The sequence below is a fragment of the Amblyraja radiata genome, chromosome 14 (genome assembly GCF_010909765.2).
Source record: "Amblyraja radiata isolate CabotCenter1 chromosome 14, sAmbRad1.1.pri, whole genome shotgun sequence".
Lineage (NCBI taxonomy): Eukaryota > Metazoa > Chordata > Chondrichthyes > Rajiformes > Rajidae > Amblyraja > Amblyraja radiata.
In genome coordinates, this window is record NC_045969.1 from 14,281,685 (window position 1) to 14,299,167 (window position 17,483).

At 39.7% G+C, this 17,483-nt stretch overlaps 1 protein-coding gene and 1 long non-coding RNA gene across 4 annotated transcripts in view; one reads left to right on the forward strand and one right to left on the reverse strand.

The window, feature by feature from the left end:
• The window catches only part of LOC116980397 (sorting nexin-9-like), a 46,484-nt gene extending 37,264 nt beyond the window's left edge, over window positions 1–9,220 (forward strand). For all 3 annotated transcript variants that reach the window (XM_033032571.1, XM_033032572.1, XM_033032573.1), the window contains 3 exons: window positions 2,706–2,820; window positions 4,407–4,498; window positions 5,848–9,220. In XM_033032571.1, the coding sequence (XP_032888462.1) occupies window positions 2,706–2,820; window positions 4,407–4,498; window positions 5,848–5,892 (252 nt within the window). In that variant the 3' untranslated portion in view covers window positions 5,893–9,220. The remainder of the gene's footprint in view (window positions 1–2,705; window positions 2,821–4,406; window positions 4,499–5,847) is intronic.
• On the reverse strand, window positions 2,805–17,445 carry LOC116980399. The gene is made up of 4 exons (XR_004413954.1): window positions 17,404–17,445; window positions 16,317–16,421; window positions 10,720–10,723; window positions 2,805–3,848 (listed from the first exon to the last, which is right to left on the reverse strand). It is a non-coding gene; the product is annotated as an uncharacterized LOC116980399 (long non-coding RNA).
• Between the last annotated feature and the right edge of the window lie 38 nt (window positions 17,446–17,483).

The following is a 17,483-nucleotide window of genomic DNA, read 5'->3' on the forward strand; positions in this document are numbered from 1 at the left end:
TAAATGTAACAGCCTTGAACACAGAAATAATGTGAGCTATGAAATAGAAGCATATGGTGGAAAAAATTCCCTTTTCTTCAGAGCGCCACAACAAGAAGAGTAAAATCAAAGAAAATGTTAGATTCACTCCATGTATGGATTTTGGTGTAACATTAGGTAGTGCTTGTTGCCTAATCCAGTATCTGGAGTGGTGATGATCGATCCAGTAGAATAAAGAAGCCAAACATATGCACACTGTTGAGGCTAATTTAAAGTGAAGGTCAGTTAGCCAAGTTGGAGGAGGTTCAAAATAATGCTGGCCAGGTTGCAGCAGCATTATAATCTCAATAACACTGATCACTTGGACGAGAGCCTCTGTCGTGAATGCAACAGCAAGACTGAAAATACACACTTCAGTGAAATGTGACAGATGACGACACTGGTCCTTACTGGCACCACTCTCCAGGAAGAGTATAATGCTGTTCATTGTGGTGCACAGTACACCACAGGAAAGACAGATGATTGTCCATTCGAAGTCAGCTGAAATGTTCGGAGTGATGAGAAATAAACAGGCAAAACTCAGCAGTAGTTCTAACCAGCGCAGAATAAGGATGTTCTTCCTGACAGTATCCATAGGTAAAGTTGAATGGTTAAAAACGAGTCTGGCTTTAAAATTAAAAAAAACAAGGCAGCTTGCAGTTCATTCAGTTGTGTTTCCTTCTAAAGCTCACAGAATCCAAAGCGAAATCCTACTGCCCCCACATAACTGGAATTTTCCCTCCTACTGCTGGTGCAAACTCTTCATAAACTGAGTACGTGCAAACCAGGCACCAAGTGATACTGCTTTTTATTGGCTTATTTAATAATGCCCTTTCATTCAAGAAAGCTGCATACAGATATCACAGTAACAAAATGGGATAATTGTATTAACCATCACTTTCGTACCAGCTCAACTGGATTTACTCGTAAACAAAAATTGGATCCTATGACGCTATAGGTTATTAATGCATCATCATTTTGAAAAATATATTTGCTTTGAAATTTAAGGCCAGAATATAAGGTCTTGAAATTTAAGAACAGAATATTCTAAATAAACATCACATTTTTTGGTAAAATTGTGATTGCTATTCCCATGATATAGAATTTCAGTCTGTTGCTGTATTGTTGATGTATGTTTTTGTTGACACACTGACTAAGAAGGGTGAGCACCTGATCTTTTGTGTGTTCATAAGTGATAGGAGCAGAATTAGGCCATGCAGCCCATCAAGTCTATTCTGCCATTCAATCATGGCTGATCTATCTTTCCCTGGCAACCCCATTCTCCCACCTTCTCCCCATAACCCCTGACATCCTGTTTACTTCATTACTGTATTGTACAGCAACAGGGTTTAGACATCAGCGAAGGGAGTGCCAATGGGGACAAATAGTGTATCATGGTTCCAGGAGCTTCTGTTATGGGATTCATTTGCTTCAAAATGCCAATTGTTGATCAAGCTACTGCCTGAATTGCAATAGCCCTTGGGTTATGGGAAGGAAAATCAAATGAGAAGAGGACATAGCATTGTGGGAGCAATTGGCAGCAGGAGAGAGGCAGCAGTAGGGGTGCTACACCAGTGGGAGGCAGGGTGTGTTGTGGCTTTGGATGCCACCCTCATCCCAAAACAAGTGATAGGTTTAAAATGAACGAACAAGGTTTAAAATCAAACGAGGCCAAAATGCTTGTTAGGTGCTGTAAATGTAAGTGGCTTGTTGAGTCACTCAATGTTTTTATCAGCCACGGTTAGACAAGCAGCATCTTTGTATAACCTAATTAGAGTTGTACAGCCCTAATTAGAGTCATACAGCATGGGGAAAAAGGCCCTTTGGCCCAACTCATACATGCCGATCAGCTTTTATAACTGAGATGACCCTTTTTGCCTGATTTTGGCCCATATCCCTCCAATTCCTATTCATGCACCTATCTAAATGTATTTTAAACATTGCATTGTACCTGCCTCAGATTCAAGTACATATTGAAAACAAAACCTCCCAAATGAATTACAGTTTTACATACCATCCCTCCATACAAGCAATTAAGATGAAAGGAGAAAGATTTTAAACGGACCGAGGGAGGGCAATTTCTTCACGCAGAGGTTAGTGTGTGTATATGGAACGAGCTGCCAGAAGAAGCTGTCGAGGCAGGTACATTGCAGGGTGGCATTGTGGCAGAATTGCTGCTTTACCGCACCAGAGACCCAGGTTCTATCCTGACCCTGGTGCTGTCTGTGTGGAGTTTGTACATTCTCCCAGTGACCATGTGGGTGTTCTCCGGGTGCTCCATTTTTCCTTCCACTTCCGTAAGACGAGCAGGTTTGTAGGTTAATTGTCTTCTGTAAATTGCCCCTAGTATGTAGGATGCGAAAGTGGGAACTAGTGCAGACTCAGTAGGCTGACGAGTCTGTTTTCACGCTGTATCTCTAAACTAAACTAAAACTATGTCTCCAAAAGGAGCATCAATAAAACCATTGCAGTTCTGTTAGGATCCACTAATCTACATAATCTTTGACAATTACCACGACCCGACTGTAAAGTGCATAGTTATCTGAAGGTTTTAATAGATCTGTGTAGGTTTCCCATTTGGGTTGAATGACCATTAGTTCTTTTTAAACCAACGGGCTCAACAGAAATGCTGCTGTATTTAGTAGATCTTTAACTGGAAAACAAATTGCAATTGTTTATCTTTCCAGGGAGCACTGGAAAAGGCTCATGAATATGAAAAGCTTGCTCACGCCAACAAAGTAACATTGAGAGAAAAAGAAGCTATTGTTTACAGAGCTGGAATTGTGTCTTCGGCCATAGAAGGTTTGTTTTTGTTCAGATCTAAGCTTTCTTGATCTTTACTATTTAAGAGCCAATTTTAGTTTCTTGCCATGCATTCAGGCAGGTAGAGATGGGGCACTGGGGTTGTTAGAATCATGGGCAGTTTGTGGCATATATGCATTCCCCATCAAGATATTGCCATGATTTATTTTATGTCCACCCAAATGGAAGATAGGGTTAACATTTCCTCCAAATGACGACACTTCACACATTGCAGCACTCCAGAAGAATGCTCTGGATTGTTAGTCTAATTTTTGAAGTAAAATTTTCATGTGGGCCTTAAACCCCAGTCATCTTATTCATTGATTCAGAGACATAGATTTTTTAAGATGAGCATACCTTCCTTGCCACTTATAATATCATGAAAAAAAATGACAATAGAAAGCAAGGCAAGAAGCGGTTTTAAAAAAAAGATAAAAATAAAATGTTAATTATTAATTTGAATGAATTAAGTGCTAAAATACACACAAAATACAACAATTAAATACGTTAACATTAACTGCATTAAAACAAATAAAAAGTTTGATGGATAATTTTTTTTTAACATAATTCCAACGGGTGCGTTGAACCTGATGCAATGTTAACCAAACAGATTTCTCAGCCTCTGAGCTGAGCAGATGATAGAACAGAATCAGATCACGACAGGCCAATACTTGGCAGAAGTCGAAGTAAAAACAGAAATTATAAGAAACACTCAGCAGATCAGGAAGTATATGTGGAAAGAGAAACAACGTTAATGTTTCAGGTCAAAGATATGATCAAAGACAGGTCAAAGGATACCGCTGAGTGCTTTTGGCATTTTCTGTTTCGATTTCAAGTTTTCAATGATTTGATTGAAGTGACAGGCTAGACTTCAGTCTGCAGAGCATTCTTGAATCTGTGCCAAGTTAAGTGCTTAAAACCTGGCAAATCCAAGCACATCTCCTGGCATCTCACAGGAAGATTTGCCCCAGTAGTTCTTTGATGTCTTTGTTTGCATTGCTTCAGCTCTCCATACCAATTTTTGCACCCTGATGTGGGAAGATGCAAGTCAGAGTTCTATTAAATATATGTTCTTGAAATGCCTGGCTAATGGATTTTCCATGAAATTATGACTGTCCCAGTATGGTATTCGTATTGGACCAAATAATACAAGGAGGACTAATGGATAGGCACAACATTTTCACAGATAAAACTTTGAAATCAAGTGTATCCCAGATTAATAAACATCACCGCTCATGTAGCTCATCTGATTTGCACCATCGGTAATAAGAATTTCTTCAAGCAATACACGATTTAACTTGATATCCGTTACCATTGAAGTACAAATGAGACAGTGAAAAGAACAATCATACAACGTATTCTGCAAGTTAATATAGTGAGCAATAATTTACACTAGCCTCACGCTGCAAGAATCATTGGTGGCTTAATTTCCTTTTCGATTACTCTTTCCATAAGAAAGAAGAGATTGTCTCTATAAGCAATGAACATTAACAAACACACATTTATAAATAGGGAATTTTGACTGAATAACTCAATTTGTGAATTTTCATTTCAATTACTGTATTTGTTCAATTTTGTGATTGCAGCTGAAATCAATCATTTTAACCATGAACTTACCAGTGACTACAAAGTAACAGTTCAACATTTTCTCTATGAACAGGTTCAGATGTATAATAAGGTAATTATTTTATAATCCATATGGCTACACTAGAGTCCTCATGACTTAAGGATTATGAATCTTTTTCTCTATATTGCAATATTCTTCTACCTTAAACCCCTGTCTCATGGTGTGAGTCCACCCACGAGTGATCCCGAGTTTAAAACAAATCAAACTTGTGGTAATCACGTAGAATTAACGTAGCAGGAACGTCGGAACTCGTAACGCAGGTACTTGGGAAACTTGTTAACTCGTGATTCATGGTTAAAAAGATTTTCACGAATTAACAAGTTTGGGTGGACTCGCACCGTGAGACAGGGCCATTAAGCAGAAGGTTGCATACCAGTATAAAGAGTAAAAGGAACAAAAAGGGCGGCACAGTGGCGTCCTTTGCTGCCTTTAATTGCCTGAGACCCAGGTTCGATCCTGACTATGGGTGCTGTCTGTATGGAGTTTTTACGTTCTCCCCGTGACCAGCGTAGGTTTTCTCCAGGTGCTCCGGTTTCCTATCACCCTCCAAAGACGTACAGGTTTGTAGGTTAATTGGCTTGGTGAAATTGTAAATTTTCCCTAGTGTATGTAAGATAGATGGTGTTAGTGTGTGGGGATTGCTGGTCGGCATGGACTCGGTGGGCCGAAGGGCCTGTTTTCCCCACTGTATCTCTAAACAAAGACTTATTATATTATTCAGTTACATTGTGCAAAATGGTATAACTATGTAAAACCATTCTTAACCACACAAAAAACCTTTGAGGCTTATATGTTTGAATTCAAACATGTAACGGATTGTAAATTGGCTGTATTTGAACAAAAATTAGATCGCTAGGTGCCCCTACTCACTGATCACATGATCTGAACCCCACCCCAAACCTCCCAATCCCTCAACTGTGTCAAAATATCTTAACCACAGATAAAGATATGACCTAGTGCATTTATTAATCAAGCGACCAAACATTCACTAATCCATCACTCACCACACCAGACATTCCCCAATCTATTGATCCCCAAGTTTCCACCCCTGACAGGCAAAGATAAGCTTCAACCATCTCTCCATAAATTGCTACCATTTGATTATTGGTCTGATATGATACACAATTCTGCTCTCTTCCAGCAGCTTCCCTCTCCCAGGGCCCAGCCAAATCCTGGATATACCCAATTTCCTTTGTGCTAGTGTTATATGACAAGTCTTTCCTTGTGTAGGATACTTTCAGCTCGTTCCCCATATTGCAGCAATGGGTTAGCAAGGCATGGTAGAGGAAAAAAATCACAAAAGGAGACAGAAGGAATTAACACAAAATTACAGGAAGATAATTTTAAATAGGTTCACGAATAACATAGATTACTAATTTAGATTCTTTTTTCTTTTTCAGATAACAGATAAACTGAGGGAAGCATATGCACACTTTGAATTTTAATTCCGAACCACTAGTATCCCCAGATTATGCAATTCATGTAACTTGATGTGCCAATATTCTTTAAAGTTATCTTGGAATTTTAGTTCCAGTTCCTGTTAAATATATCTTATTTTGCTGCTGCTTGCAACGACTGCACTATTATCACTAGCTGCAATTTATTGTTCATTTATCTTTATTTTAACAATGAATTCTTGTAGTATGAAAATTACAAAACAAATAAATCTGTGTGTTTTTTGTTCAGTGCTGGAAGTGCAATGGAGCAGGCAGGCCATTGACATACCGAGGGATGTAAAAATGATTGATTACAGAATGATTGGGAGGAGAGAAATAGGAATGCAGGGTCTTGAGCCAAAATGCCAATTTATTTCCCTCCACAGATGCTGCTTGATACGCTAAGTTCATCCAGTAGTTTATTTGCTCCAGATTCCAGCATCTGCAGTCTCTTTAAAACAGTTGTACAGTTGGTGTTTACAAAGTCTTTAAATGTGCTACCTAACCCAATTCTGATACCCACTCTACTTGTAATAGGCTGACAATTTGCAGCCTCTACATTTTCAATGATTCAGTTCTTGATTCTGCTATTGTTACGATTGAACCAATTGTGCACAAAATGGAATTCTTTTTTTATGCCAATGGCAGAATAAAACTTGAATGTTGAAAATATTCAGCAGGTCAGGTACAGGCTGTCCAATTAGGGGCAAACAGATTAATAATTTAAACATTTAATGACCTGAAATGTCGCATCAGATGGTGCCTCACCCATTATTTCCAGCATTTGCATCCTTTAAATATTTTAAATACTCAAAATCATAGTTTTTATATTTAAGTAATGATTGATTCTAATTGATTGAGATAGTGAGCAACTCTGTTCAAAAACAATTCTGCTCCTCAACCAATTTCACCACACACAAATTCTTAATAGCTCACACTGAGGCCAAAAAGTGCTTTCACACATTTGGTATCAGTGGAATAAGGTTTTCAAACGGTATCAGAGCCCAACTTCAGCTGAAATAATGAGAAATGCGAGGCAGCATTCTTCCACTTTTCACTCCAGAATTTTATCTTTAGCAGATTATCAATTATCACATTTCCTTCTGTTTTGGGGACTGAAAAGTTGCATCCATCTCTTAATGAAGGAGGGAAAAAACCTGCTTTGCAATTATGGTCATTTTAAAGGCCAAAAAGGATAAAGATGTTGAACTTTTTTAGTTACGAAATATTATTAAATAGGTTTATTATTCATACTGATCTGTAAATATTTTATACTATATTAATATATTTAATATTAGATTTGTTCAATGTTTTGAATAATTCCTGTTTTGGTTGTTATGTTTTGTTGATCTGAGAAGGATAAGATGGGAAATGTAACTGTGCTCATTTTTAGCATAATTAATAAAGTTTTATATTTTGCTATATGCCCAAGTAATTTAATAATTGCAATATGCTTCAGAAAAGCTGTGTCTTGGATTATAATTCTCCAATATGCTCAGGGTTTTGAGTTTGGATTTTAGCTTTCGTTGAGTGTTGTGCAGTTGATGGGGATGAATCTTGAGTGCATGGTTGCATGTTAAGATGTGTCAAAGAGTCTCCAAGAGGTGTTCCTGAAAGTCCTGTGGAATGTATCTCTGGGGTTTCATTTTGTGAGGTTCTGACCACAGACTAGTGGAATTAAGTTAAAAATTGAATATTTCATTCATTCAATGATACTTTGTTGTCACGTGTACCTGTGTATAGTGAAATTATTTTTACATACAGTCCAATGACAATCCTACCATACACTAGGCACAATCATATTAAGTATAAGAGTAGAAGATAGTAGACACCACTGTGTCAGTATACAGTCACCACATTTTAGGCACCATCTTGTATCCATCAGGTCATAGTCATACAGTGTGGAAACAAGCCCTTCAACCCAACTTGTCCATGCCAACCAACATGTCCCATCTTTAGTCGCACCTGCCTGCCCATATCCCTCTAAACCTGTGCTATCCATGTACCTGTTTAATTGTTTCTTAAATATTGTGATAGTCCCTGCCTCGACTACCACCTAGCAGCTCGTCCATACACCCACCACTCAGTCTGAAATTAAAAAAAGTTAGACTCTTAACTTGGTCATAAAGGTCTGTTGTTGTGGTGGTGGCTCTGGGTCAGTGTTGCAGAGGTTGGCCTTGCCAGACGATGTGTCGATGTCCTCTACCGCCACTTCTGTGTCGCTGCAGGCCTGCATGTCCAATCCACGCGCTCGGCTACTTGAAGTCGTGCCCTGTCCAACCAAGCCTCAGGCTGCTATTTAAATACTCTAAACAAGTTCAAATTCAATATTAACTTCATTGAAACATATACAAGTTAAATATAGGTTGCAATTCCAGTTCCCCAAATACATGAAAATCAGCCTAAAACTGTTAAGGACTAATTTTTCAAACACTGATTTACAGTATGCCCACAACACCTACCTTTGTCTGAAATTTCATACCTGAAGTCAAAAAAGTTTGAAGAAAGTTAAAGGAGGACTAAGAAAACTTTAAAAAATAATGTTTTCCAACCAAATAATGTTTTAAGAGCAAAAGTGGAAAGCTGCCAAATTGGTCAATTGATTACAAGGATATTGGAATGTGTCAGTTGAAAGAATGTTTTATGAAAGAGTGAGCTAGAAATGAGAGATTGTGTAAAATATGCCTGAACAAAGATAATCTATATCAGCAAAAGGTAAATGTCATATTTCTGCCTGCTCTACTGCCATGAATAATATTACTAAATGTTATTGGCTTGTCAGAATTAGAACTTGTTTCTTAATTTATTATTCAACACTAATTTGTTAGATTCATGTAAGAAACTATGAAGTAGCCTTGCTGATTTTGAATCAACCCTCGCATATGGAGCATAAATGTTATTTGATAAAGCAGAACCAATGCTGACCTACTGTGAAACGTTCAACTTGAAGTTTCCAATTGACTCATAGAAAGATTAAATTGTAAAATGGTTGCAGCACAGGAAGCCATTCAGCCCAGCTCTCATTCCTATCTGAGGCAATAGTTTAATCTCCAATCCATTTCATGATGGAATTAATTATGCCTTCATGGGTTTATTAAGAATGTGATAATAAAATTCTTATGTTGTACATTAATGTTTGAAAGAATTTGGCCAACTTCCTATAATTGGGCGATGCAATACATTTGTTTCAATTACTGCAGTGTGAATATTTTTACAATATTCATGGATATTTGTTAAACATCTTAGATGGAATAATGTACAGTAGTAAGTAAATGTTCAACCTTAAGTCTTGAAACTGATTTTCTATGTGAAATTGAAAAAAAAATTAAATATTTATCTGACACCTTTTGTCAATATCTTACATTTCCATTGTTTTCTGACAAACCATCACTCCATTTTAAGAGTGTTGCAAGTGGAATCGAATTAAGAATGTAAAAATATATAGGAGGAAGAGAATGGAATTTAGAATAGGTAGTCCTGGCAGCATCCAATGTCTTCTGATCTAAAGGACCTACTTAGGTCCAGTAACTGATAGGAATGTAAGATGTCTTCAGTAATCCCTCTCCTCAGTGCAAACTCCCTATCCTCCCCATTGTTGACTTACATCGACTAAACCCCTTCCTAAAGACACAAAGTCCTTGAAATCACTTGTGATGCTCCGGGAAATGTTCTCATTGACCATGCGTCGAAGGGATTAGCAGACGTAGGCAAGTCAACCACATTTTTTAATTCCCCCCCCCCCCCAGTACTATTACATTTTCATCAATGAAACACGCATATTAATGTGTTGAAAGGAACAAAAATTATAATACTGGTAAGAAATGGTCAGATACTTTATTAATAGGATGCACATGATTCCAAGCTTTACTTGCAGTAATTGATATGTGTCTGAATTTTCATATATTTTTATGTTTGATCTGTTTTGTATTTGCTGAAAGTGCTGCAAGAGAACAGTAAACACCGTTTTGTTAAAACATTTAATTTACCCAAGCAATGATAAAAATGTTCAAATTAAACACCCTAAAAATTCCACTTTTTCACTCATACTCATCTGTGCACAATGTTAACTGCCCCACCTTCAGTCAAACTCAGGTACTTCATTGAGAAAACATTAAGCCAACAGCAAACTTTCCTCGCTAAGTTTTAGTGTTAGAGATACAGCATGGAAACAGGCCCTTCGGCCAAGCAAGTCCACGCCGACCAGCGATCACTTGTACATTAGTTCTATCCTACAGACTAGGAACAATTTACAGATGCTGATTAACCTACAAACCTGCATGTCTTTGGCATGTGGGAGGAAACTGGAGCACACAGAGAAAACACACGTGGTCACAGGGAGAAGGTGCAAACTCTATACAGACAGCACCCGTAGTCAGGATCGAACCCAGCCTTGTAAGGCAGCAGCTCTACCACTGTCCCATTGGGTGGTCCGCTGCACATCTGGGACTTACCGAATGCTACAACATTTAACTATTTAGTGTTTAAAAATTGCTCACATCAACTTTTACAATTTTAAATGTCTCTAGATATCATAGGTATTTAAATCCTAATGAGATTAATTAAAATCAATGCAAAGCTCCAGGCCCAGCATTGCCTTAAGTCAAAGTCTATCAAGCATTCAGAGGGCATCGCCTAGGCATGTACCATCTGATCCCGACCCTCTGCTGAGGTCTCTCAACTTGACTCCTGAGATTGGGTCTCTGCTTCTAGCCTGGGGAAGTGTAGGTTTGTGGTGAATGGTGGCTAAGTTAAGGTCATAGTCCTGGAAGGTCTCATCCAATCATTTTATTCCTTCGAACTATTTCCTTGGGGAACACAAAATGATCACCTGTCGACCTGTCTTCCATCATAGTTGTAGAAACAAGGCACAGCAGGTGCTGATTTACACAAAAGGATGCAAGGTTCTGGAGTAACTCAGCAGATAAAGCAGCCTCTCTGGAGAACATGGATAAGTGAAGTTTTGGGTCACGACCCTTCTGAGGTCTTGACCTGGAATGTCACCTTTCCATGTTCTCCAGAGATGCTACCTGACCCACTGAGTTACTCCAGCACTTTGTGAAATTTTCCACCATAGTTCATGACTTACCTATACATATCTACTAATAAGATTTTCCTTCAAAGATTCAACATGATTGACAAGTTAGGACGGGCATCAAGATTTAGATAACATTTAGGAATGGACTAATAATTGGGAAATAACAGTCTCTCCAACAATTGCTGGACTAACCACCCATTCTTGACACTAAATGATATTTCCTTCAATGAATCCGCCACCACTCCGGAGGTTCACCATTGACCATAATCTTACCTGAAACAAATCACTAAAATATAGCTACACAATCAAGTTGGAAGCTGTGTGCCGGTCCTGACAATTCACATGTCATTAATGCGACTGAATACTTTTCACTTACCTGGACAAATGCAACTTCAACATTGAATCTGTACCTGTTACCTCACTGTACTTCTGCATTTGACAATAAACTTGACTTGATTGAAGAAGGGGGGGGGGGGGGGGGGGGAGGGGCGTCCAGAACCAGGGATCACAGTTTAAGAATAAGGAGTAGTTTAAGAATAAGGAGTAGGCCATTTAGAACTAAGATGAGAAAAAACTTTTTCACCCAGAGAGTTGTGAATCTGTGGAATTCTCTGCCACAGAAGGCAGTGGAGGCCAATTCACTGGATGTTTTGAAGAGAGAGTTTTTAGATATACACTGTAGTTCTTAGTGCTAATGGCGTCGTGGAGGTGCTTGCTCGAAGGGCCGAATGGCATACGCCTGCACCTGCACCTATTTTCTATGTCTTTGTTTCTAAGTCACACACCATCCCCCAACTTGTCAATATATCACCCATTCCTTCATCACTGCTGGGTCGAAATCCTGAACACCCTCCTCAATTGCAGTGACTTCAACATAAAGATCACGTTTTAAGAAGGGGCTCTCCACCATATTCTTAAGGACAGTAAATGCTGGCCTTGCCAGTGACAAACGGATCTTTAAAATAAAGAAATAAAAACACAAAGTCTACAACAGGGTTATTGTTCACCACTCCCACAGAGATTTTGAAACTTTTTGTTTAAATCTATCAGAGAAGGTCATGGATAAATCTAAAGGATTACAAATTTGCAAAACAAAATTGTCAGCATGGGAATCATCTTTATGGAACGAGTTCATTGATAAAACTAATTTTGCTGCTGCAAGTAGATTAATTTTGCTACTGAATAGTTAGTTACCCGCAATGCAAAACATAGTTGATAAATTTAAGGCTAAATTTCTTGATGCACAGTTCAGACAGAAATTATCAAAATGATACAAAGCACTGAAATAAATATTGGTGAGTTGCATCTAAAATCACTTGTTATGTATATTCTGAGATATTTTACTCAATTCAACATTTAGCATGCCCAATAATATATGACCAATGACTATCAATAAAACAGGTGATAATTATGGTTTTTAATTTTGGCCTGCTGCATAGGAATTACACCAGCATACCCCAGAACATCAATAAATCTGGTAAATAGGGCAACAATGCCTGAAAAATCACAATAAAACTCAATCCGTTCACTCATTTTCCCCCCAGAAAAAATGCATCATTCTGAAACAATTTAACTTTTTACAGAACATAGACCAGGAAAAGGTCCTACTGTCCACAGCTTCTGTGCTGAACATGATGGTATGTTCAACTAACCTCCTCTGCCTGGATGTGGTCCACATTCCCTGCATTTTCATGTGTCCATCTAACAGCCTCTTAAACACCACTAACATTTCTGCTCCCACCACCAACCCTGGGAGCATGTTCTAGGTACCTACCATTCTCAGCGTAGAAATTTTTGCTTTGCACATCTCAGAAAACTTTCTCCCTCTGACCTGAAAGCTATGCCCTCTAGTCTTTCACATTTTCACCTTGAGAAAATGGTTCCAGCTGTCTACCATATCTATGCCTCTAATAAGTGTATACATTTCTATCAGGTTCCCCATCAGCCTCGAATGCTCCACAGAAAACAATTCAAGATTGTCCAACTTCTCCTTATAGATAATACCCTCCAATCCACGCAGTATCCTGGTAAACCTTTTCCTCTTCCTCTCCAAAATTCCCTTGCTTGAGGGGTCCTCACTGAACTCTGCCACACGTGCACCGTACAGGAACCCGGAGAGCCCCTCACACCAGTTGACCAAATGTTCCCAGTTAGCGAGAGAGGGCACCATTTCCACAGTCCCGGTTTTTGCTTGACCTTGGCTATCCGCTCCAGCCAATTCTAGTTGCATACCTTTGCCTCTCTTTACCAGTTCCCCAGCACCTTCACGTAGTCAGGCCTGATGGTGAAGGGGACGGAAGATCGGTCAGGAGAGTTGCTGAAAAGCATAGTTTCAGTCTTCCTGCAGTTGGCACTTGGTCCAGGTGGATCACCGGTCCCAAAGCAGACTTGACCAGGTTGGCAATAGCGTTGGACAGGATCTTATAGTCCACATTTAAGGCAAGTATACCATTCACCTTCTTTACCACTCTATCTATTTGTGTCCCCACTTTCAGGCAGCAATGGACTTGCACCTTGCATTCCCTCTGTATATCAAACATTTATGTTTAATACCATGCTTAATTGCTATTTTTTCATGATATCCTTTAAAATCCAACAATCTTAAGGAGTATATTGAAAGAAAAAATAATCATCATCTAACAATGATATGCATAAAAAGAATATGTGTTAAATTAGCTCTGTAGCACGCTAATCGAGAAGGAGTTTTCATGGAAAGTGACCAGCTCGTGGTGCTTTAGTTATATAACGGTAGCAAACAATGTTTTTTTGTTAATACAAAGCAAAAAAAAACAGAAATCAGAAAAAACTATAAATAGCACAGCACGACTTCCTGAATGTGAAATAACGATTGCAGGCGATGGCTCAATATTTTCTTGTTGGTGCATGTTACTCCAGCATAATACCGTAGCCCAATATTCCTTTCTCAGCAAAAAGGAGTTGAGAACAAAATAAAGTGTAGGAGATACCAGAAACTTTGAAACAGGCGCAGGAGTAGGCCATTCGGCCCTTCGAGCCAGCATCGCCATTCAATATGATCATGGCTGATCATCTAAAATCAGTACCCCATACCTGCTTTTTCCCCATATCCCTAAATCTAACTCCCTCTTGAAAACATCCAGTGAATTGGCCTCCACTACCTTATGTGGCAGAGAATTCCATGGATTCATAACTCTCTGGGTAAAAAACATTTTCCTCATCTCTGTCCTAAATGGCCTACCCCTTATTCTTAAACAGTGACCCCTGGTTCTGGACTCCCCAAACATCAGGAACATTTTTCCTGCATCTAGCCTGTCCAATCCTTTAAGACTTTTATATGTTTCTATAAGATATCCTCTCATCCTTCTAAATTCCAGTGAACACAAGCCCAGTCGACCCTTTCTTTCATCATATATCAGTCCCGCCATCCCAGGAATTAACCTGGTGAACCTATGCTGCACTCCCTCAATAGCAATAATGTCCTTCCTCAAATTAGGAGACCAAAATTGCACACAATACTCCAGGTGCAGTTTCACCAGTGCCCTGTAAAACTGCAGTAGGACCTCCTTGCTCCTGAACTCAAATCCTCTCGCAATGTCAACCAACATACTATTAGCTTTATTCAATGCCTGCTGTACCTGCATGCTTACATTCAGTGACTGGTGTACCGAGGCAGCGATGTGGGTGGAAGGGGATATGGGGAGGGTAAAGGGGGATAAAAGGAAAATAAGAATCTATTTTTCCTTCTCATCTCCTGTCTTCTCCCCATACCCTTTGACACCCTTAGTAATGAAGAACCTTCCAATCATGTCTTTAAAAATACCCATTGACTTTGCCTCCACCGCCGTCTGTGGCAATAAATTCCAAAGATTTACCACCGTCTGGCTAAAGAAATTCATCCTCATCTTCATTCTGAAGGTGCGTCCTTTTATTCTGAAGCTATGGCCTCTGGTCCTAAACTTTCCTCTCCACATCCACTTTATCTGGGCCTTTCATGATTTGGTAGGTTTCAATTATATCTCCTCGCATCATTCTAAACTCCAGCGAGTAAAGGCCCAGAGCCATCAAACGCACCTCATACATTAACGCAACAATCCCTGGTTTATTCTTGTTAACTTCCTCTCCAATGCCAGCATATCCTTTCTCAGGTATGGGGCCCAAAACTGCTCACCATATTCCAAATGAGGTCTGACCAGCACCTTATAAAGCCACAGCATTACATCTTTGCTTTTATAGTTTTTTCAAAGTGTATGCTAGCAATGCATTGACAAGGGCAGAATGACTGGGGAAGGGTTCCTCCGCCATCCATTTGCATCTCAGAATATGGAAGAGATCATGTTTGCATACAGCAAGACCAAGATGACATGTGTTGACAAATGGCACATAAATGTCAGGCACAATAGACAATAGGTGCAGGAGTAGGCCATTCGGCCCTTCGAGCCAGCATTGCCATTCAACATGATCATGGCTGATCACCCCCAATCAGTACCCTGTTCCTGCCTTCTCCTCCTGACTCGCGGATGGACGTAGGTTGACTTCGGTTGTTGTAGGTCGTAGCCTCTGTAGTCGTAGGTTGTCATAGGTGTCGTCGTAGGTGTGGTCGTAGGTGGACGTCCTAAGTTGCGACGATTGGGTCACCGGTTGTCAGTAGCTTGCCGTAGCTTGACGTCGACTAGGTGGTAGGTTGTTGTAGCTTGTCGTAGACATTGTCGTAGAGGGGGTCCAGTTGCCTTTTTTTCGCGACCTGCAATGACTTTGACCGTCGCCTGCAGTCGCCTAAAAAATCGCCTAAGTGGGCAGGCCCTTAAGTGTCTCACCATATTTATTGCATTGCCACTTCTGAATTTGCTACCACCAACAACCATTGGATCATAATTCAACAGAAACCTAAATAGATCAGCCATCTAAATATTGTGAACACAAGAGTATTTAAGAAGCTATGCTCCCTGTGGTGAGCGACTCACTTCCTGGGTTCTAAAAGGCTTTTCACAATCTACATGGGACAATCGAGGAGTGCAATGTAATACCCTCAACTTGCATTGAAGAGTGTAAGTTCAACAACATTCAAGAAGCTTGGCACCACTCAGGTCAAAGTACCTTACTCAACTGGAGTCTGAAGAAGGGCCCCGACCTGAAACATCACCTATCCATGTCCTCCAGAGATGCTGCCTGACCAGGCTGAGTTAATCCAGCACTTTGTGTCTTTTTTTGTGTAAATCAGCATCTGCAGTTCCTTGGATCTCCTTATTTAACTGGGTCTCTCCATTAATTGTAGATGGCATAGATACCCTCCATGTAATGCACAGTGTGTGCTCAATAAGATTACTTTGAAAGTTAACCCAAGAAGAATAATGCAGAAGGTGTATGGGACCAGTACTGAAGGAGCTCTGCATAACTGTGGATTGTCCACCATGTCACATACCTATTGACTTGATGTTTTGAAGCAGGTGAAGAAGGGACGATTGCCTTTTCAAGGGCAGAAAGGAACGATCAATAAATGTTGTTCTTTCCAGCAACTTTTTATCGCCTAAGTAAATAAAACGTTGACAAGAACAATTTGGGATTGCTATGCTTTTCCAGAATATTTTTTTAACTACGGAAACATACCCATACCATATAACCATATAACCATATAACAATTACAGCACGGAAACAGGCCATCTCGACCCCTCTAGTCCGTGCCGAACACATAATCTCCCCTAGTCCCATATACCTGCGCTCAGACCATAACCCTCCATTCCTTTCCCATCCATATAACTATCCAATTTATTTTTAAATGATAAAAACGAACCTGCCTCCACCACCTTCACTGGAAGCTCATTCCACACAGCTACCACTCTCTGAGTAAAGAAGTTCCCCCTCATGTTACCCCTAAACTTCAGTCCCTTAATTCTCAAGTCACAGTCCCTTAATTCTCAAGTCAACAATTCTCAAGTCATACAGTTTCCCTTAATTCTCAAGTCACAGTCCCTTAATTCTCAAGTCAACAATTCTCAAGTCATACAGTTTCTTCCTCTTGAATGTAAACACTTCTTATATCTACTTTCTCACCTGAATCTACCTATCACATTCAACTTCTTGTGGCATGAACATTGAATTATTCAATTGTAGGTAACAACACCTCCCAGATCCCTCCCGTTCAGAAGGACAGTGAAACTAGTCGGATAACTAGGGTGGGGGAGGGACAGTGGGAAATCAAGGATATCGTGAAGTTGAATAAATCAATATTCGTACCGACTACTTTGATCTGTCGTTTTCACACCTTACCCTTCTCTCTCCTGATGCCCTCTCCCCTGACTCTCAGTTTATATATGTATGTACATGTGTATATACACACACTGAACTTTTTTCTCGTTTATTATATTGTTTACACCGTACTATGTTTGCATAATCTGTTGTGGTGCTGCAAGTAAGAATGTAATTGTTATATCCTAGACATGTGACAATAAAACACTCTTGACTCTGCAGTTTGGGAAGATGAAGAAGATCTTTGCGAAACTCTCGCCTACCATCTCCACAGCTGAGCTGCCAGTGTCCCCGGAAGTGACGAGAGAGAGGGAGGAGGGGAGGGGGAACGATTGACAATGGC